The sequence below is a fragment of the Rhipicephalus microplus genome, chromosome X (genome assembly GCF_043290135.1).
Source record: "Rhipicephalus microplus isolate Deutch F79 chromosome X, USDA_Rmic, whole genome shotgun sequence".
In the NCBI taxonomy this organism is placed as follows: domain Eukaryota; kingdom Metazoa; phylum Arthropoda; class Arachnida; order Ixodida; family Ixodidae; genus Rhipicephalus; species Rhipicephalus microplus.
The window spans coordinates 316,888,551-316,912,048 of record NC_134710.1 but is presented as its reverse complement, the minus strand read 5'-3'; the positions used below and the strand labels follow the sequence as shown (position 1 = coordinate 316,912,048).

The following is a 23,498-nucleotide window of genomic DNA, read 5'->3' as shown; positions in this document are numbered from 1 at the left end:
CGAGCAACCTTTATTATCGTATTAAACAAAAAGATAAAATGTTTGATACTTTTCTTAAAATACGTCATCTTCAAATATTGCAAGAATTTAAGAAATTTAGAAATATATGGTAAATGCTGACCTCAAGAAGGCTAAACTTGTCTTTTTTGAACGTAAATTTGAAAGTGTTGCCCGGAATAGCTGCAAAACATGAAAACTCTATTGTGAAAAAAAGAACAAGCAATCCTTCATCAGGAGTACCACTGGAAATAGAAGTTGGCGCTGTGAAATACTCTGGTGACTCTTTAGCAAACTTGTTAAACGATCATTTTATCAACGTTGGCGCATATGAATCCCTTCCTACTGTACACCCAGACTCAATTTCTTAGACCTACTTTCGTGGTGCTGTAAAAGACACGCTGTTCCTGCCTCCAACTTCAGAAGATGAAATAACATCAATTTTAGGTTCCCTTGAAAATAACTCAGCAGCAGGAGAAGACTGCATAAAAGCGTTACCAGTTAAGGCTGTGGAACAACATTGCACAACCATTAACCCACATTTTCTACAAAATGATATCATCCGGTATTTATCCTGATACACTAAAACTGCTCTTGTGACTATACTTCATGAAGGTAGCCAAATTAATGTGTTGGGTAATTATAGATCAATATCTCTGCTATCAATATTTTTCGAAGTTGCTGAAAAAATCCCATGCACACGATTTAATAAGTTTTTATTAGCAGAGAATGTTATTGTAGAGCAACGATAGGGATTTCGTAAGGGAAAATCAACAGAAAAGGCACTACTGCGAATTACAGATAAAATCATCCAAAGCATTGAAAAAAAGTTAATTACAGTATATTTCTATATTTCCAGAAAGCCTTCAACACCTTCCAAAATGAAATTTTATTCCATGAACTTGAAACCTATTGCTTTAGAGGTAGAGCTCGAAATCTCATTCGTAGTTTTCTGCAGCATTGTTTACAGTATAAATGTCTCTCGGACGCTAAATCTGAAAAAGCTGTAATCAAATTTTGTGTGCCTTAAGGCTCTGTACTAGGCCCTCTACTATTTATAATATATGTAAATCACAATGTCAATATATTTTTTGCTGGCGAGGTCTTAATGTACGCCGACGACACAAGTGTTTTATTTTTTCGGGTTGATTTGAAAGATCAATGTCAAACAACTGCTTGACTGAACCTAATCTTTGGGCATCTTCTCATCAATTAAAAATAAATGTTAGAAGGACAAAGTTTATGCTTTTATATCCTAAGAATGAATATATAGATTACAACATGAAACTGTGTTATGGCGATTCTTTGCTAGACCTCGTAGATGACCATTCATTTTTCGGCTTTACTTTTCAATCAAATTTAAGCTGATCCTAACACGTGAACAGTGTAAGAATGAAGGTATCGAACTCGATTGGCATGTTGAACCACTTACGCAACTTCTTAACTACAAAGCCAAAGAGGGAATTGTATTATTCAATAATCCATTCACATTTTAGTTATTGTTTGTTAGTATATGGAACAGGAATTAAGACCGATAATGAGAAACTTTTCACATTACAGAGAAAGGCAGTAAGACTACTTCACTCGGGATATAATATACGCTCATCAGAACTCGTGTCAATGTATCACATTCCGAAACTCTACTTTATTTAGAAGATGAAACTGTCTATGTACATATTGTAACGCGTACTGAAAGAGCGAGAAAGAAGAGGTAGGACGCTCTCGAGCGATGGTGATTCGGCAGTGACGGTTGAGCGTTGGAATTTTTAGCGTAACTAAACCTACCACATTCGTAACAGCTTTGGTGGAGCGGTGCTGCGTGATTCGCCGTCCTGGATCCCGCAGCAGAAGTTCTTCGAAGAAGCAGACGCTTTGCTGGCATACCATTGGACAACATCAGCATGAACGACGACAGAGCAATCCCGGTCACGTACTACGCTGCTGCATCCGCCAGTGCCACTGACATGGCACAACGTGGCCGTCGACCTCGACAACCAAACTACTGGGTGCCTGAACCACGGATATTCTCAGGTAAAACTGACGAAGACGTGGATGCTTGGCTAAAACACTACGACAGAGTGGGCCGCTACTACGACTGGGGCGCGCCGGCGAAGCTCGTGAACATAGTATTCTTCCTTGCCGGGACCGCTTTGCTTTGGTTTGAGGACCATGAACATGTCTTCACCACTTGGGATATATTTGTTGAGGAACTGAAGGCCTGCTTTGAGTACACGAGTTCTATGAAAAATAAAGCTGAGCAGACGCTGTCACGTAGGGCTCAGTTGCCCGGCGAAACGTGCACAACCTACATTAAAGAGGTATCTAAGCTTTGCCTATTGTCAACACAAATATGTCTGACGAAGACAAAGTTGGTAATTTGTTGAAAGGCATCGCCGAGGACGTGTACAGTTTTCTCATAACGAATGACAACTTGAACATTCCTTCTATTTTCAGGCCGCAGTGTCGCGCATTCGAGGCGTTGAAGACCCGGAGAATTTTACCCAAGTTTGGGCGCTTGGACAATGTTCCCACTGTTGCTAGTATGGACGTCGCCGCCTGCGAAGACATTTTCTTCCTCGTACGTCGGTATAGTTCGAGAAGAGCTCGTATGGCTTCAAGCAGGTGATGCTCACTAACAATGCTCGTTCGCCGCGTTCCTCGAACCACCTCCCTACTGGATGCGAGAGCGCCACGTCGAAAGCCGACAGCGCACAGAAACAGCAGATTTCACCCCGCGGCTTCCGTTTTGCCCGACGAATCACGGCCACCACCGGATGTCATCATCTCGGCGTGCCGCTGCAGACCTCCGACCATCGTCAACCAGGCCTCTACCAGAAGACTACTATGCGTCATCACGAAATGTTCCTGCACGTCACGACCTGTCTCCCCGTACTTCTGCCACCTCTGCTCCTGCTAATGTAAGCTGACAAGTCCGCGTTTGCTACACATGTGGTCTCCCAGGGCATATTTCACGCTTCTGTCCTAGCCGGCCACCTGCGCCGCCACGTTTTTCGACGTACCCGCCTCGTGTGCACGAAACCTACACCGCTCAAACGGCCGACCACCGTCCCCGACAGCAATGGCCTAACGAATTTCGCAGCGAGTCCCCCGCCTCCAAGCGAAGCCTGACGCCACCTCCGACACGTTCCCGCCGGTAGCCATCTCCGCGTCGTCGGTCGCCTTCCACGCATCAGCTGGGTAACTAGCTGGTGCGCTCAATGGAGGTGTCGCGAGATGGTCAGTTTCGCCAATTCCTCCTCCTGCTGTGATGTTGATGAACAAAGTGCGTGTGTGTATAGACGGTGTAGACACTCTTGCTCTTGTAGACACTGGTGCTGCTATTTCAGTTATGAGTCTTCGTTTCAAGCATCGTCTCTTGGGCCACAAAGTAATGTTAGCGTGGCATCGTAAAGAAACTTTTCGTGGAGTTGGAGGCGAAGCGTTATGCCCTGTTGGTATTTGCTCAGTTGTACTCACGCTTGGTAGACAAAATTTCCGAGTTGAATTCACTGTACTGGCTCGCGCAACTAATGACGTCATTTTAGGAATAGACCTCCTTCATGAATGCGGCGCTACGCTTGATTGTGGAACTGGAGAGATTCTTCTGCAAAGTACGTTGCCCGCTGCCATAGTTGGCGATTTTCCAACTCTCCCCATCCATGCGCTTTCGTTGTCTGAAGACGTGACGATCCCTGGTCGGACAGCAATGATAGTTCCTGTATGCTCTTCTCACGTCCGCTCAGGACCCTGCACTGGACTTGTCGAGCCCGATCATACAAATGCCATCAAGAAAAATGTGCTCGCCTCACGGTCTGTCCTTACAGCCATCAACGGACATGCTTGTTTGTGGGCGCTCAACGCAGCATCAGAGCCTGTTGTCCTACCAGCCGGATTTAAACTGGGAACGTTTGAGGAGCAGGCCATAGTTGACGTTAGAATGGTCTCAGAGTCTCCAGCCATCAGTCAGACTGCGCCCAACTACTCAGCCGAGATGAAACGCATGATCAATAAGTCTGTAGTGCCATCATCACCATCATCATTTTTCAATAACCGCGCCGCGCCTCTCGCGCAGCTGATGCGAGCTCCAGCTGCGCGAGGAGGAGAACAAGCTAGCGCACTTGGTGTGTCGGACGTGGACAGCCACCGCGGCTCCATTTGAGGCATGGAATAAAGTGGCGAGAGAACGACACGACCACGTTGGCCGCCGTCCCGTCTTCCTCTCTCGCTACATTGGTGACCCGGAGAACACGCCCTTCGCCGAGCGGCCCGCTGCCATGTTCCCGCAACTCTGCCCGCCAGTGCCGCCGTTTCAATCGACCTACCCCAAGGTATGGTTCATGCAGCTTGATGCCGTTATTGCGTTGAATGGCGTCACGGACCAGCCGCTGATGCACGCCATTCCTCAAGACGCCCTTCCGGTAGAGTTGCGTCATCTCTCTGCCACTTCAACCTCCAGCCAGCAGCCTTACGATGACCTCTGCTCTGCGGTGCTTGCCACCTATGGCCTCACGTACCGACCACTTCCAGGGACCCGCGACTTTCAGGTTTTCCCTGCGTCGCAGCCTGCTGGACCCTCCGGCCCAAAGCTCTCATCTGACCGCAACCTACCTTCCCCGACAACGTCTCCCTCCACCTTTGGTCCGGCCACTAGCGCAGTGATTCTCGCACCCGGTCGCAGATCCGACGAGGTTCTTGAAGTCGTTCTTGCTGCCGACAACCTGTCCACCACAAAGTGCGTTTTTTCGAAGTCCTCGTCCGATGGTCCTTCTAGCACGCTTGCTACCTGCACGTTTTCCACGAAAGCGACGGCACGCGACACCGTGGGCCCACCAGACTCCATGACGACCACCTTGCCATCCGCCTGGAAGTCTGGCACAGGTGACCTTTCGCCCGTTATTGACTTCCCAACCTCGAAGCTTTCACGTTAACAACGTCCGATAAACGAGACTTAATCTCTCGTCTGGCCACTAGCGACGCGTGTCCTGCGCCCGACTGCCCGTCCGCCAAGGTTCTCCACATTTGGGCTGAATGCAACGAGGTTTGTGTTTTCATCGTCCTCGGCCGACGACGCTGCAGGCATGCTTACCACCGGCTCGTCTCGAGAGTCCGACCTCCATGGCTCACAACACGGCTGACACGTCAGGTTCTACGACGACAACATCACCGAACGCCCTGGTGGCTACCACGACTAGGGGCATTGTCACGCCCGCAATTCACCTCCCGGTTGCGGAACCTTCACCCTCCCCGATGTCCGAAGGCGACTGTCGACCAGCCTCAATGCGCTGCACGTCCTGCCAGCAACGACCACCATCGTCCTCGCAGTTTCCCGCAGCTGAAGTTAAAGCCACCAGCCATCAACCACGGCCAAGCTTCCAAGACGCTGCGACTATGACTGACGCGCTTGAGGACGACGTGCCCGGTCCGCTTCAGACAGGGCTCACTAGGCATACCACACCTGCGGTGGAGCAATCTAGGGGGTGTTGGCTAGAGGCAGCCATCAATTATGCAGACCTGCACGCCAACTCTCGTGCGCGGACTACCGGAGGTCATTACACGAGCACAGGTGTCCCGTCCAATACTCCGCGCGAGCCCACGCTGACTGGGTTCCACCACCACCATTCCCCGGAGCCTTTGCCTCCGGACAGCAACAACCAGGCGTGTGTCCATGTCACAGAACGAGCGCTAAAAATGGGCGCGCCGCCAAATTCTTGCGATAACGCGCAGGAGAGACGCTGGGAGGTCAAAAGAAAAAAAAAGAAAACAAACATCCAAGGCTCCCCGGGCGCGCGCTCTCCCCTCGGAAGCGTGGCTTCGCCGACGAACCTCCTCACCCCACATCGGTGGCCGAGCAAGCCCGCGAAATTTCTAGAACGAAAGAGGCGTGGTCATGCCGAGTTGAGTCATCTGACGCGGAGGGCATTCGAACCGTCTCGCCCTCTCCCCAGGCTTCGCTGCGTATCGTGCCGACGAAATGACGAGAACCTTCTGGAATTTCGCGCGGAAAGTATTTAACCGAGAAGCGGAGATGAGAGATCAGGAGAAGACGGAAGTTAGCGCTGGAGCGCGTAGGGTATCCCGCCGTGTTATTGGCGAAGGTTTTGTCCGTAGGGACAAAGCAGGAGAAGACGTGAGGTTTCCTGGACGAGAAACTTCGGAAGGAGAAGACGGAAGTTAGCGCCAAAGCACGTAGGGATTCCGCCGTGTAGTCGGCGAAGGTTTTGTCCGTAGGGACAAAGCAGGAGAAGACGTGAGGTTTCCTGGACGAGAAACTTCGGAAGGAGAAGACGGAAGTTAGCGCCAGAGCGCGTAGGGATTCCGCCGTGTAGTCGGCGAAGGTTTTGTCCGTAGCGACAAAGCAGGAGAAGAAGAAGAGGATTTCTACCTGAGGGGTGAAGGCTCGAGCTACAGGCAAGAGCGTGTGTTTACCGCTATCGAGCGAAGACGCGTGGCAACAGCTGCGTGTGTGAAGCCGACGTGTTTCCGGCGAAGAAGTTTGAAGCTTGGAGAGTGGCCATTTGAAGACGCGAGGTTTCCTGGAAGAGAAACTTCAGGGGCAGCGGAACGACAACAACGCTGGACTTTGAGTGAGTGATTCTCGCAAGAGTATCATCCAGACTTTTGTTCCAAGAACTTTGGACTGAATAGGTTTTCTATCTCTTTAGTCTTTAAGTGTCTTGGTTGTTCAATGCATGCGACTGCATTGTAGTGCGTATTGTTGTCTGTGTCCGTTGTTTCGAGTGTGGCTGATTGTACTGTGTAGTACGTTGTTTGATTGGTGACATATTGTCCTCATCTATTGTGGAGTGTGCATTCTTGTGTATGGTTTTCGATCTGCCAATATTGAGAATATAATTGTGTTTTGTTTATCAACTCTCGGCTCTGACTTGTTCTTTGGGCCACAGCTGGCGTCCGCTGGCGCGCCAAAAAGGATCACTTCTAAATTGTCCACGCTTTCGTGGTGCGGTTCGGGGGGCCGATACTTCGGCCCTTGGAATTAGCCCGGCGATCGCCTCCCTAATAAACGGGACCTGTGTGACAGTCCACAACGCCAGCTTCTGTGTCACAACCGCGACGACGCTCATACCTAATTTGTGTCTACCACCCATTACCCTACGTCGGCGACGACAACGTGCTTGGCGTCACACATTGCAGCAACTTTTGAGCCGCCCTGCTACGCAGCCACGAGTTGCAGTTACAGCCCTGAAGACGGCGCAAGCGCCTACTCGGCCTATCCGACGCAATGTCCCACCACTAGTCGTGTACCCGACTACCCACCGTACACTTGGTGGCATTGTTAGGACACGTTCCTGCGGGCTTCGGCACGTCTATCTATACCGGCACGTCAGACGCCACTCGACTTTGAGGTCTGTGCTGCGTCGACCCCAACGTCAAAACCCGCACTGCCGACCCTCTGCCGACGTTAGCAGCAGGACCTCGCGACACACGGTCCACTCTCGGCCTGTCCGACCAGGTCATCGTGAGACCCGCTTGTCGGCAACCACAGCGACCCGGCACTTCCTCCTTCGTCCCTTGCGCTTCTCCGAGAGTCGCCCACCGGAGACACATTGCTTACCGATGGCCCATAAACGTTGACAACCTGGACTTGCCAAATGAACACTATGGATTGTCGTTCATGTATATAGCATTTGTCGCTCTCTTTCTTTTTTCATATGCCTTCAAATCGCGCAAAGCGCTAGGGGGGAGCCCTGTAGTGCCATCATCACTATCATAATTTCTCAATCACCGCGCCATGTCTCTCGCGCAGCTGATGCGAGCTCGAGCTGCGCGAGGAGGAGAACAAGCTAGCGCACTTGGTGTGTCGGACGTGGACAGCCACCGCGGCTCCATTTGAGGCATGGAATAAATTGGCAAGAGAACGACACGACCACGTTGGCCGCCGTCCCGTCTTCCTCTTTCGCTACAAGTCGTTGCCTTCTTCCGAGCAGGATGTCCCCGAAGGAGTGCTTACACGCTACACTGGAGTCTTTGATTTCGCTCAAGACAAGCGTTGTTCCATGTGGACCGAATTCCGTATGCACAACCGCATCAACACAGGAGATACTACACCAATACGCCAGAAACCCTATCGCGTATCCCCGTCAAAGCGGAGAGTGGTCGCCGATCAGGTCAACGACATGCTGCAGAAAGGCGTTATTCAAGAGTCAAGCAGTCCGTGGGCAGCTCCTGTTATATTGGTAAAAAATAAAGACAACTCTTGGTGATTTTTTGTCGACTACCACCGTCTCAGCGCCGTCACAAAGAAAGACGTGTATCCGCTACCACGCATCGATGATGCTGTTGATTGCCTGTACTCGGCCGCATACTTTTCTTCCGTCGACCTAAGGTCTGGATACTGGCAGACACCAATGCATCCGTCTGACAGAGAAAAGACTGCTTTTGTCACGCCTGGTGGGTTATTTGAATTGAACATTATGCCGTTTGGCTTACGTAATGCCCCAGCTACCTTCGAGGATTCATGGAATCCATCCTTCGCAATCTCAAATGGGAGATATGTATGTGTTATCTCGATGATGTAATTATTTTTGGCAAGACAATCCACGAGCACAACCATCGGCTTAGCGTTGTTCTAGATTGCGTCAAACAAGCTGGTCTCGTTTTAAACGCAAAGAGGTGTCGTTTTGGTGAGCTTCAAGCCCTTGTGCTCGGATATCTAGTCGACAGGGACGGTATACGGCCTGACCCGCTAAAGAACAATGCTGTCCGAGACATCAAGCAACCAACGTCTGTGAAGGATCTCCGTAGTTTCGTGGGCCTGTGTTCTTACTTTCACTGGTTCATCAAAGACTTCGTCCAGCTCGCTCATCCTCTGACAGAGTTGCTCCACAATAACGCCCCATTCTGATGGACCGTTGAGTGTTAGGCTGCTTTCGAGCAGCTGAAGTATTTGCTTACTTTCGGGCCCCTCTTGCGCAATTTCGATCCGGAGGCACTCACGGACGTGCTAGTTCAGTATCACGACAGCCGCCAGCACGTTGTGGCGTATGCAAGTCGTACTTCGAATAAGGCGGAGAGGAATTATACGGTCACCGAACTGGAATGTCTTGCGGTTGTTTTCGGCGTCCAAAAGTTCAGACCTTATTTGTACGGCCAGCTATTCAAGATCGTCACAGATCATCATTCGCTTTGTTGGCTTGTCGGACTACATGACCCAGCTGGTCGGTTGGCTCGCTGGGCCTTACGGCTTCAAGAATATAATTATTCTGTGACCTACAAGAGCGGTCGATGTCGTGCAGATGACGGCTGCTTATCTTGTCTTCCATCTGCGACTGTGGATGCTGATGACCATCATTTTGATAACTACTTGGCTGCAACCTCCTCCAACTTCCCAAATTTGAACGCCTTCCGTCACGAGCAACAGCGTGACTCTTCGCTGAAACCAAAGATCGATGTGGCTCGTAGCTCCAAACGCGCCACGCCATTCGTGATTCATGACGCCCTACTATATTGCAAGAATTACTCCAGCCATGGTTCCACTCTACTCCTTGTCGTGCCAAAATGCCTGCGTCTTGCGGCATTCCAAGCCACGCACGATGACATCACGTCTGGGCACCTTGGATTTGCCCGAACGCTTCACCGTATCCGACAACGTTTTTACTGGCCTCCACTCTGGAAGACCACCAAGCACTACGTCGCAAGTTGTGATGTCTGCCAACGCCACAAACAACCTACCACGCCATTGGCCGGTCATCTGCAACCGGTTAAGCCACCAACATCGCCATTCCAAAAAGTCGGCATAGATTTACTGGGCCCTTTTCCCAAGTCTACCACCGGCCGCCGCTGGATTATTGTGTGCGTAGATTACCTGATTACGGCTTTGTGGTTGCCAGTATCGGCATTCCACGCCATACCACCCTCAGGCCAACGGCCTCACTGAGCGCAACAATCCATATGCGCGCATGTATGTACATGTATGTGTGTATGATATATATATATATATATATATATATATATATATAATGTGTGTGTGTGTGCGCGCGCGCGCGCGTGTGTGTGTGTGCGCAACCGAAATTGATACAATTCTGGGGCACTTCAACTCCCCAATCCCCTGGCAACGCTTCTACCGTCCACTCATCTGTTCAATCCCGGCCTCGGCGGTTGCATTTCAGAGGCAAAATGGTACAGGTCCGTGTACTAAATTTTCGGATCACTCCACTACGGCGTCTCTCATAATTATAAAGTGCTCTTGGGACATAAAACCACAGATATTCTTATTATCCACGCATCTGCCCTTCCATTGGAGGCAGTGTGGTTGCGCAGCTGAGCTTAACGAAACTGCTGTATGACGAGGCAGAAGGACCAGCACAAACGTGAAATTGCCGAAGCATTCTAAATAATAAAAGCGAAAGACAGGTGCGTAAGATAGCCTTCAAACGCTGATGCTTAGGTTTTGTGTGGACATCATACGTGATTAAATGATTGGTCGGAGTTGATGAAGTTATGTTAGTGCCTTCCTCTCTGTTCAGATAGGCCACATTTTTTTTTTCATTAAACTTTCAGTTGTTAGACAGAGCTTGTGTAGTGTACTTATATTTTGTCTTGTTTGTGCTGACCGTATTGAGCAAATAAAGGTTTTTTAACCATTCAGAACTCTGAAGAATTTAACGGCGATTCGGTACAGTAAACCTTGCCTTGCTCTACGGCGACACATTGGCAAGAGCCATCGATTTTTATCCATTATGCTTGCGCAAGTTTTGTACAAAAATCGGCTGCGTTGCACATGAGACAGCAATTGAGACGTTTTCATGTTTACTAGAAAAATTTGATTCTATGCACTACAGTAGGCGCGCTCACAAAAATGGAAATCTAAGGTAGTGGAGTGAAGTGCGTTCAGCTTCTGGTGCGACCCTTCGACGTTGTCGTGCCTGAAAGTCCAGACCGAACGTGACTGCTTCTGGAAACGCAACCAGTTTCAAGGCCAGCGAGCAAGCCCGGCTGACGCCGTCTCCTTAAGCGCGCCTTACGCAACGCACGGGAAGCTTTCTCCAAGCACGTGTCCGATTCCAGCCCGATGATATAGTCGAAGCCAATCAATCTGGCGTGTCTTACAATGCAGCCCGCGAAGAGCGGCGGCTCCTGATTGGAAGCTGCTGACGCCAGGAACCATCGGCGATTCCTGATTGGTGGCTGGTCACGCAAGGTCCAGCGGCATTCCGGATTGGAGGTTGCTGACGTAATAGAGCCTATAAAAGAATCAAGCGGTGCGACTCAAGCAGCAGACCTATGCATCAGAAAGCAGACGATAGCGTCAGAGCATCCGAAGACATCTCGGCTCTTCGAGCTGCTAAGCTGCCGGTCCCAGTTCCGAATATGTAACGCGTTTATTTATGCTGTACATAAATGTTGCCTTAAAGGGGCCCCGAAACACTTCTTGAGCATGGTCAGAAAACGCTGCCGGTCGGTAGTAGAGGCTCCCAACAACACGCGAGCAGAATATTGTAGTGCAGCACGCAGCATGGAATTCACAATAACTTATCAAAGTCATCGAAAAATTGCTTTCTCTTCACTTGACAAACATGGAATAAGCCCAAAAGTCACTCGTAGTAAGCCCATCTGCAGCCATTAACTGATTTGAACATGGCGCGCTCGCTCGTTACAGAGATCACCACGGGAGGCCGCCACTCGTCCACGCGCGTTCTGTCGGTCCATCAACCGACAGATGATGTTGAAAGAAAATGGGCAACCTTTCTAAGCTGTAGAAGGGATGCATCCCTTCTGATCAATGAAAAGATTAGAAAGAAGGGAGCTCAGTGGCTGGCAGAAGTACATAAAAAAGATAGAAAGGCAGCTGCGAAATTTTGGAACCATCTAAACTCCCTAAGAAATGAGACGAGCCTAGAGCAGAGTTTTATAACTACAGCCCAAGGTGCTAGGCTAGAAGGGGATGAAGCTATTGAATATATAAGAACAAGGGTGATAGGAAAATTTCAACAAAGAAGTACTTTATGCACCACAATAGACAAGGACGAATCAAGTGGTGCAATGGCTCCATTTTCACAACAAGAGTGGGAAAGGGCTGAGAAAAGGGTTCCTAGTAGTACATCAACAGGCCCAGATGGCATTCCAATTAGGCTGATAAAGACATTAGGTCCGAAGTCTAAGCAGGCTTTGAGAGAGGCAGTGAGCACAATAATAATCGATGGTGAAGTTCCCGATGAATGGAAACTTAGCAGGATGAGCATGATCTATAAAGGAAAGGAAGACAAAGCTGACATAAACAACTACCGTCCTATAACAGTGACATCAGTGGTCTACAGGCTGGCGATGCAGATTGTAAAGGAAAGACTGCAGGCGTGGATAGAGGATGAGGGGGTGCTGGGGGAACTGCAGAATGGGTTTCGGAAACACAGGAGGTTGGAAGACAATCTGTTCTCACTGACGCAGTGCATCGAAATAACGGAAAAGGAACACAGGCCCCTGTGGCTAGCATTTTTGGATATCAAGGGAGCGTACGATAGCGTGGTTCAAGAGGAATTGTGGGGAATACTGGACACACTAGGCGTGGAACATGTAGTCACAAATCTTTTAAAGGGTATCTATAAAGGTAACAAGGTAGTTATAAAGTGGGAAAAACAGGTATCCAAGCCTGCAGAGGTAAAACGGGGGCTTAGGAAGGGGTGCCCCCTGTCACCCTTATTATTCATGATGTACCTACAAGGATTAGAGGCAAAATTAGAGGGAAGTGGACTGGGCTTCAACCTCTCTTTAGTCAAACAAGGAAAACTTATTGGTCAGGCACTACCAGCATTAATGTACGCAGATGATATAGTGCTAATGGCCAACAACAAGGAAGATTTGCAGAGATTGATGGACATCTGCGGTAATGAGGGAGATAGGTTAGATTTTAGATTCAGTAAGGAAAAATCAGCATTCATGATTTTCAATGACAACGAAAGTAGTGAGCTTAGAATACAGGAGGTCACGCTAGAGATAACAGATAAATACAAATATCTGGGCGTATGGATAAGCAATGGGACCGAGTATCTGAGGGAACACGAAATATACGTGACGACTAAAGGTAACAGGAATGCAGCAGTCATGAAAAATAGGGCACTGTGAAATTACAATAGGTATGATGTTGTGAGAGGAATATGGAAAGGGGTCATGGTTCTTGGGCTGACGTTCGGCAATGCGGTCTTGTGCATGAGATCAGAAGTTCAAGCAAGATTAGAAATTAAGCAACGTGGAATAGGTAGGCTTGCTTTAGGAGCTCACGGGAATACACCAAATCAGGGAGTACAAGGTGATATGGGATGGACATCATTTGAGGGCAGGGAAGCTAGCAGCAAGATAAAATTGGAGATGCGATTGAGAGAAATGGGGGAAGAGCGTTGGGCTAGGAAGGTTTTCAGCTACTTGTACATGAAGAATGTCGATACAAAATGGAGGAAGCGAACCAGGAAGTTGACTGGTAAATACTTAGAAAACAGCATGTGGCCAAACTAAAAAGAACTATCGGTTAAGAAGAAAGTGAAGGAAACGGAGACTGACATGTGGAGAATGGGCATGATTAAGAAGTCCGCACTAGAGATCTATCGAACTTTTAAGCAGGAAATTGCCAAGGAAAGGATCTATGATAATACTCGGGGTAGTTCTCTACTGTTTGAGGCCAGGACGGGAGTACTGTGAACCAAGACATATCGGGCCAAATACGAAGGGGTAGACACAGTATGCAGTGCGTGTGGAGAGGAAGAAAAAACTGCCGAACACTTGATAATGTTCTGTAAAGGGCTTCACCCTATAGTTCAGGATGATGGCGCAGAGTTTTTCAAAGCACTGGGATTTAGGGACAGCGAGGGCAAAATAGACTTTAAGCGGGTAGACTTAACTAGAAGGAGGTTATCTGATTGGTGGCTAAAGTCAAGGCACAAGTCAAAATTAAATCCTTCACTGCGAAGTACGAATCCTCAACTTCATTATTTAAAAGAAAAAAAAGATAAATGTAATGGTTAGTTCACTAAGTATTACGGCTAGGTGGCGTTAGCCGCCGCCCGATCTAAAGGGTACAGCCACATCCATCCATCCATCTTTCACACTTTCAAAGCCGTGCATTCGAAGAAAAAAAACGAAAAAAAGTCCTCAAGGCCACGAGGCGTGCGTTACGTTCTTCTGTGACCCTGCCCTCCCTCACTACTTAGCTTGCAGCGCTTTCGATGGGACGAAAGGAGAAAGCATGCAATTGCAGCATGCGACAAATACTTGTAACTCCACTCGCACTGGACGGCTTCTTAAAATTTTTGCGGCATTGAAATCGTGAGGCAATAAGCTCTTCCAGTGAATTCATTCCATGGTTATTCGAAAAAGTGTTTCAGGACCCATTAACTCACCGTCGTCTTATCCGCTCCGTCTATCAGCTCTGCGCGAAAGCAGCCGCGAGCTGAGAAACACGCGCTACCGAACAGTGGTGACTTTGGTGGCCCGTCACCTCGGCGCACTACGCAACAGTGGCGGCAGCGATGCGCTTTGTAACAACGTGGTTATCTTTGAGCTTCCTCTACAACCCATGTCATATTCACATTCATACTTAGTATTACCAAAACCGCACGTGTATATTATATAGGTACATTCGAATACGGAAGCCTTCAAATAGCTTCCAACACGAGTTGGAATCCGACCGACACAATCCGACCGTGCACGACTCAAGATATAGTTTTTTCACCCTCCGTAAATGACACTAACGTCACATTTCGCATTGCCTGGCGGGAGCATGTCATTGCAAATTCGAAACGTTTTGCAGGATATGAACGCAGCGCACCATACATAACGCCATTGTCACGCAGAGACAGCGAGGCGAGCAGCGCTGAAACAGCAAGACAGCACACTCGAAATTGGCATGCTCATTTTGCACGATCGTGTTCATCACCTACTCACTGAGCATTGCTAGAAATTTAAGCGGTTGAGCCGTTATTTATACTCTATCCTTCGCGTCTAACCCACTACGGTAGTCTACTGGCTGGCACTCGGCTGCTGACCCGCAGATTGCAGGATCAAATCCCGTCCGCGGCAGCCGCGTTTTTGGAGACGAAAATTCTTTAGGCCCGTGTGCCTAGATATAGGTGCAAGTTGAAGAACCCCAGGAGGTCGAAATATCCACAGATCTCCCTACGGCGTCTCTTATAATCATATGGGCGTGAAGTCCCACCTATTATTTCCTTCAATTCTAGACAAAGTACAATACTTTCAAATGACAGACCCTAACCCCTAGTAGCTAGCGCGGACACTTTCACAGCCTCGAGAGCAGTGGACAAACTGACCGCCTTGTTTGCAAAGGTTTTGTTTGAACGTGAAATTTATAAACAACGATTACTGAAGTTTACCGTGCTAAAAGCACCATTTGATCACGAGAGACGCCGTATAGTGGACGCTCCGGAAACTTCAACCACTTTTTTTTTTACATGCACATAAGTCTAAAACACACGGGCCTCAGGCATTTACGCATTCATCGAAGATGCGGCCACTGCAGCGTCGGATTCAATCCAAACACCATAACTACTGGACCAACGAGGCAGGCTATAAAGTGTTAGTAGAGCCAGATCGCATGTTATTTGCAACACACTTCTCGGATAACGCATCACACCTGAAATTTTTAGATAAATGTGCGCAAATTGAACCCCTACTTTCTGTGCTCAGCACTAGCAGTAAATTCCTTCAAGCAGTTTCTTACATGCTGCTCTAGCTTAGGCTCGCTGGACGTAACCGTCCCGACTGTGCTGCGCATTCTGCGCAGGCCTGGTGTAAAGTCATTTCCTTCATGCTGCTTAAAACATGTTGATAGAACTCACCTTTTTGTTCCATCTCCTTTTATTTTTATTTTTTTTTTGCGTTTGCTTTCCTTGGACTCCTCTATCCACATTCTGCAATGGGGTGTGGTCATGCTGAATTGGGCCGATCCGGAAGGCGTTGGAGTCACTTTTCAAGTGTCGCAGCGTTTTGTTCGCAGATCAAGCACACTCGTCAGCACAAGCTAATGTTGACTATGTAATGTAGCAAAACAGCCTTTTGGGCTAGTCGGTAACGGTTCTGTGTGATTACAAAAAGTGGGGCGGATTACAGAACAGAGCCTGTATTCCCATTTTTTTTTCTCATCTCTTCGGTACTGCACCCCACTTTTTGCATTTACAATAATGTTGACTAACCATAGTTTACGTCGCTAAATAATTATAAGTGTTGACTACCATGTCACAACAGCATTACTGTTTTTATTCATTCTCAAGCCGGTGCCTGGGTTTTATATCAAGTGCATTTAAAGCGAAGCTTTTATTGCAAGCATTTCCTAGCTTCCTTGACCGTACTTCCCTCTGTAACTGTAGCTTCCTTGGCTGGCCGCTACTACCCCAGTGAATAGCTCACAGAGAGAATTGCGTGCCCCATGGAGCCACCGAACATCGAACCACAAGCACAGCCGTCCAATGCTGTAATCATGACGTAACACATTCGCACGAGTACTCAAAATCGTGCCAAAGGCCGCTAAACATAGTTACACGAGATAGTGGGCACATGCGTCGCGTTCTGAAGTTCGGGCGATCGACAACGCATGCTCGCGCAGCCAGACATTTTTAGACGAAATACCCCGAAATGCATTCTTAGAGCTGTCGTCAACACGTTCCCAGTGACATGGATAGGGAAAACACAGCTACAAGTTTCATAACGCATATACGCCAAAATAGTAGGACGGATATTAAGTACAACAGAAGTAACGGAACGTGTTCGCTGCCAAAATTAGCTCAGCATCATTCTCAACTTCGGTGCTGCAGTGTGACGAGCTCCTTCAAAGCACAGCACATATGGTGGATGACAATAGCGTTCGTCGTATCAAGTAACGCGTATCAAGTACCACCAATAGCGCGTATCAAGTAACGCACCCCTTCGTCTTAATGCGTTGCGAATGCTTGGCTGCTGCTAGCAGTTGTGGGTAGTAGCGAAACGCTCAAATTAGGGTGCCTGCATGACGTGTTTAGCGTGGTCAGAAAACGCTGCCGATCGGTAGTCGTGGCTCTTGAGAAGATGCGAGCCAAACAGCGCAGTACGCGGCTTGGTATTTAATATTCATTCTGGAACTATGCTAGCTACAAATGATGCCACATACAGAAGTTTCATGCCATTGGCAGATATGAGCATTGTGAGCTGCATAGTTGCCGCGACTGCCACGTGAGGCCGCCATGTGCCTGCGCGTGCGCTCGCGATCACACTGACGGTCATGAAGCACGCGTGGCGCACCTTCTTTCTCCCGTGCCCACCCCGCTAGCTTCTAGCGCGCTTGTCTCGACGATAAAAGGCAATCACAGCGTTTGAGAAATCTAATTTCGCTCGTACTCGAGATATTTGAACAAATTTAGCGGCCATACATTCGTGAGGCAATGAATTCTTTTACTGAAGCAATTCGATGGTTACATGTAAAACTATTGCAGGGCACCTTTAAGGAGAACACTAGAAGCTGGCAAGTGATGTAGGCGACGTATTAGTGCACGGATTAAATTATCCGTTATCAGGCACAGTGTGCTGCGTATTGTAATGCATGTCGTGTTATTTCACATACACTCATTCGCAAGCATGATGCTGCACAATTATCCAGTGTGTTACTTTGCTTAAGAAGCATTTGCTCTAATTCTTTCTTTTTTCCTTTACACCTTTTCACTTTATTTGCTGTAACTATTGCACAATGTTTGTAACTATTGCTTATATGCCCTGTTGTTTTTAATATTATATGCACGTTTTTTGTCCTATCATCCCTCTTAGGCCATGAAATACAATCTTGTAACGCGTCTGGTTTGTTTTGCTGTCTGCCAGGCTCTGCCACTCAAGCCACCAGTTGGCTTTGGCAGGCCTAGTCACATGTACTGTTTTATTTGAAGAAATAAAAGGTATTATTATCATTATTATTATATTATTATTATTATTATTCAAGTACATGTGGAGTTGTTACATATTGTATACTGAGGAACACACGTCTCACTAAATATTCGATCGAGTTCAGGTTTCCAGCACTGCTGCTCAAGCATGCAATAAAAACAGGCACCACAAAAATTCGTGACTGGAAAAAATTAATAGCTTTATTTCTACTAAGTATCCCCTCATTCAACACAAAGCATGATGGAGCGCCGGTGGGCACTCGCCAGGGTAAAAAGTGTATTCCGTTTCTTCCGCCACTCCCAATTGACGGGCGACGGTGCACGCATCAAACCAATTACGTGCAGCTGCCATTTCGAGAGCGCCACATATCACGCTCGAAAAAACAGCTGCAAGGTACAAAACACGAACACACCTCAGCAAGGCACACTGACTGCCAGTAATGCATGGCAGGAGTAATTTTCACAGTGAGATTGCACTTTGAACACCGTGTAAATAAACAGTGACTAAAAACGTGGAGGCACCCCGAAATTCAAAGCTGCCCATACAAATCATCGAAAGAGGCCACATATATAATTAAGTTGATATGCTCATTCTTTATCACCACCACAAAAGCTGTCGACGCAAAGATGGCATCCTGCCGTAAAATGCGCGCTACAGCACACAGTGGGGGAGTCTCGAGGTCTATGTGGTGCACAATAAAGGCGTCCGTAACGATGTGTGACTGTTGCAGAATTTACGTCCCATCAACACCATCAGCTGCCTTAAAAATTGCAGCCTGGGAGAAATCCACTAAACATTAAAAGAAAATAAAAAAGTCTGGTCCCTAAAAAAATTGCACACAAGTGCCAACCTGGGCAGAACTTGTACTTTTCGAGTGGCAGGACAAGTAAGGCGAAGTGTAGCACAGATTTTTTAAGTGGATGGTGAGCACACTGTATCGCGATTACAAAAAAGAAATATATCTAGTTGGTAACTAGCAACATGTTGTGGCTGCAGGGGATACTCACCTACTCACTGTGTTTCAAGGTAATTATAAAGCAGATGCAAGTACTCTCTTCCCATTATGACGAGAATATAAACACTTTTTCAAGTAGACCAATATCGCTATTTTCGCAATGTTCTTATGAACTGTGTGCACGTAACATGTAATGGAAACAATCTATGGGGCATCTACGAAGCGTGCGGCGGTGTAGAAGAAAACGGCAAGGAAGAACCAAGTCAGTTTAGCCATAGAACTAAGAGGGGAAGCGATGTTCGCAAACCACTTCGCACACAGCAATCGACTACAACAGCAGCAGCCCCACTGGACGTACTCATGAATGCACTGGCATTTCAATTCTTAGATGTAACTGCGGTAGCCTTGAAGAGCAGCGCTGTTTGGTCCCGTCCGGTTGAACAGCTCCAATGCCCAATGTGTTCAATTTCCGTTTACCAGTGGAGGCGCACCATTAGCTCTCTCTCTCTTTCTTATTCTGGCCCTACTTAACTACGGCCTGTTGCCTTTCTACTAGGCTCAAGCGAGTTCGAAACCTGCATACAAAGGTACGTAATCACAAATGGTTTCGTCCGTGAAAGCCATTGGTCAGATGCTGTCACTGCAATATCTCCAATGAAGATAGGATGGCCCTTATCTTGCCAACAGTTCTAAAATAACTTCTCTGCAAATAGAGCCAAAAAAAATGCTGCCTTCAAACGACAAGCTGAAATGAACATCACTCGTGCACACCAATTGAATGCCAACATAATCTATTTTGAGAAGCAGTAGGCATCTTCTAAAGATGTAAGACAACGAGATAGCACAGAAACTAAGATTTACACGTAGAAACGACACTTCGCATTTTCCAGTATGTTCGATAGTGGAATGCAAACTTTACGAGCGAAGTTACCTCAGCCGTGACTAAAACGCAAATGACTATGCATTGTGTCCAATGAACTTTCTTTTCTTTGCGCAAAAGACACACGAGGGGAAAAAAAAAAGTATCCCTACAAGTCAATTTTCCGAAAAGGCGCGACATGCATTTACCTCGGTCTATTGAAAACATCGCAACAATGGCCACCTTCCGTTTAGGTGAAAAACTGAACTCGCCTTCATACCACAGAAATGTAATCTTGTATCAGCACACTTGTACGAGGCTAGGAGTACAGCTTTTCGCTCGTGGCAGATTCATTAAAAAAGTGCAACCGATGATACAATACTTTGTAGCAGCCTCACTACCCGCTTTTACGTAAGAGGCACAGCTAAATCTCCCCCTGTGTACATGGAAACTTAGCTAGAACAGGGGACACATGGCAAAAAAATTTCTTAACTACACACCACACACTATCATACATATATACAGGCAAAGTGCTCCACGCATGTAGTTAAGGCATATCGTAACCACAACCGCAATCAAGCGAGTGGCTGGCGACATCCCCGCGACAAACGCAATAAATTCTCAGAGGCAAATAAACATCACATGTGATATTGCAATGTCGGCACTGAATGCCTACACTCGGAGGCCTAATTTTGAGTCTTTCCAACAAAAGTTCGGTGCTTCGGATCCAGTGTCACTTTGGAGCTGCTGCTAGCAGGAGAAAGATAGTTCATGTTAAGGGTGCTCCGGCTCGACCTGCGTGTGTTGGAGGAAGGATTTCGCGTCGGCTTCAAAGGAATGGAGAGATCCAGAGAGTCCTCAAAATCCAGAGGCTTGTTCACGCACTGCCTCTCGTTTGCAGAAAGCGGATCAAACTCATTACAGATCATCTCAATGTTGGACTGTGGGCCGGATTTGAGCTCTTCTTCATGGTCGTCCTCGAGATTCATCAGACGCACAGCGTCGCTGGGCATCACAGCAGCACCCACGCGGCGGTCTTGCCAGTAAGGCGCAAACGTCTTCCGAGACTGTTCAGCAAACACTGTTGGCTTGTGGTGTCTGGGATCGACCAGCTCGTACGCCATACCTTCGTTGCTGAAACCAACCTCTTCCAATGAGTTTTCCGCAAGCGAATTGCGTCTGAATTCCGTAGCGTAGGCTCCTCGGCGAGGAAGCAACGGAGCGTTTCGAACTTGATTCAATAGCATAGGAGGCAAGCTCTGGGTTTTGCAGTCGGTGTCACTGTAGGAAATGTTCTGGCAAGGACGCGGAAGCATCTGGTCAGCAGGGCGCAGAAAACGAGTACCGACAGGCAGCATGCCTTCATCTCCTCGGTAGTCCCTCTGGTGTTCCACATTGTCTAGAGCCCACACAGTCATTTCCAGTTCCTTGTACTTGGCCTGCATAATTTCCATATCCCTCCGATTCCGTCTAAAACGCTCTAGACATTCCTCTTTTTCCTGGATCAGTTCTTGGATGTCCGATCGTAGAGAGGCCTCCGTGGCCTTCCACTCAGACAGTTTGTTGAACCAGTGTTGGTCGTTCTCCTCGGCCTTTTCTTTAAGCGCCTGATTTTCCAGGGTGTACAGCAAAAGCAGCCTTTTGAGCTCCAGAAGATTAGACTCCTTAAGTATGTTGGAGACCTTGGCTTTGCCTTCTTCTGTCGTGATGCCCTTGGCGACATCGCTCGCGAGCTTCTGGGCTCCTTGCAGACTAGTCGTGGGCCAAAGGTTCGTGTCCGACTTGGCAAGAGGCAGTGAGCTCGGGCCCGCACGCACGTACTGCATGTGCAAACTGTGCACCTTCTTCTCGAGCTCCTTCTTTTCGCATAGCGAGGCCTGCAGCTTCTCTTCGCAGGCGACGCGCTCCCCTTCCATGCGGTGAATTGTGGCCTGCAGCTGGCGCACTTGCATGCGGTGCTTCGTGCGCTCTACTTCCATTTCACTGAGCCGCGCCTGCAGCTCCTTTTCGTGAAACTCGATTACCTCATAGCAGCTACTGGCGCCGCCTCGCAACTTGGTGTCCGAATTCATGACCTTCTCCATCTCGTGCAGCCGCTCTTTGAGATGCACGCTCCGCTGGTCGATTCTGTCCAGCAGCACCAACAGCTCGTCCTTCGGCGCGAGCGTGGACTCACGTGAACCGTGGTCCCGACAGTCGGAATCGAGCCCGCTGTCCTGCTTGTCACTCTCCAAGATGGCGGACGCGGTGTCTCCCTTGGACGAAAGACTAGCAACAGTAGCAGGTTTCGCAACGACGCCCTGACTGAGTTCGCCGCTGACAATTCTGGCTTTTGCGCGGCCGCACACTGCGGTCACCAATGGCCCGTCTTTGTGCCGTCGTGGTTTGGGATTCAATGTCCACGACTTGGACTCGGGGACGCCCAAGGGCGCACGAGAGTCTATGCGATGCACCGAAGCAGCTTTGGCGGGCTCCTTGCTGGCTGTCAACACAACTTGGGAAGGCCGTTCTGAGCTGCTCTGCATAGTCTGCTGGATGTCTTGAACAGCGAAGAAGATGTCATTCCGGAAACCTTCTAGCGCTTGAACCCTATCTTGAAGCTCCTGTGATGCAATGAAAAAAAAAGAGAGGGGTGAAAAAATTAGTTAAACAAATGGCACGAAATACAGAAAGCATACGTTAGGATACAACTGTTGCACTGTTATACACCAAAATTCAATAAAAATGCAGCAATATTCACGAACAAATCACTGCGACTATTGGAAACAATACCTAAAATACTGATTCTTGCAATGCTATTAGGATGCCAATTTCAAGAATTTAGTGGCTTGCCAACCGAAGCCACCACTTTAACAGGACACTCCACTTATTCAGCGACACCAAGAAAAATCCTTACTACAAATGCAATGCTTGTTCCCTTTCTGCTCTTGGCATTTATTCAGGAAATGCAAAAGTTTGAAATGAAAGCTGTACCCCATTAGAACAGGTGTGCATTTCTTACAATGCCGACAACACAAGTAGACACACGAGTGTCTGCAATAAGAAAATTAAGTAAGCGAAACTCCCTTCACTGCGGACAAGAGATGTGCTCGTGTTAAAAGACTGGTCGTGCACGGACATAAGGTACAAGTCGAGACAACACGCGCATTGATCGAGGTGTTTCAACTTGGACTTTTCTTTTGTGTCCACATTTGCACGCTCATTCTTTTCACATGAATACGTAAGCTCAGCTATCCATTATTCTAACCTTTACTTTCAGTGCTTTGAGCCCTTTTCCGTGTTCCCGAAAGGCAATACCTTTTGCAAGTCTAGCCATTCACGAATTGTATGCACATGTTCTAAAGTGGGTATTTCTGTTTGTGTGCATAGCTTCTTTTTGTATTGATTGTGTGTAAAGAAAATGCCTCAATTTAGGGCTCACATAGGATCTGCAATATCTTTGAAAATAAAAAGTAAGAAAAATAATATATCCGGAACACGATGGCCACACGCAACTAAAATCACTGTCTTCAGGAGACAGCGAATGACTCCTAACAAGTCTTTCCACGTCTTACCGCCCAAGTGGATGTAGAGGAAGCACACTGACGAAGCCGCGAGAGGGAGGAGATTTTTCAAATTTTCGTGCAAATACTTATACGCGTACATATATAATCACACGCACGAATAAGACACTTCTTGGGTAACGGTCTTACATAGTGCACATACCGCAAAAGTTCGAAAAAACACGCCACATTGTACACTGCACCAGGGCATAAAACATTTCTCACCCCGCTCTTAAACTGCGGTAGTGTTACACTGTAACAACTTCGCACGGTGCTT

General features: G+C 47.9%; 1 protein-coding gene across 4 annotated transcripts in view; it reads right to left on the bottom strand.

The window, feature by feature from the left end:
• Positions 1 to 18,039: 18,039 nt before the first annotated feature.
• Positions 18,040 to 23,498, bottom strand: part of LOC119161303 (uncharacterized) — a 385,199-nt gene continuing 379,740 nt past the window's right edge. For all 4 annotated transcript variants that reach the window (XM_037413701.2, XM_037413702.2, XM_037413703.2 and 1 more), the window contains one exon: positions 18,040 to 22,282. In XM_037413701.2, the coding sequence (XP_037269598.2) occupies positions 20,366 to 22,282 (1,917 nt within the window). In that variant the 3' untranslated portion in view covers positions 18,040 to 20,365. The remainder of the gene's footprint in view (positions 22,283 to 23,498) is intronic.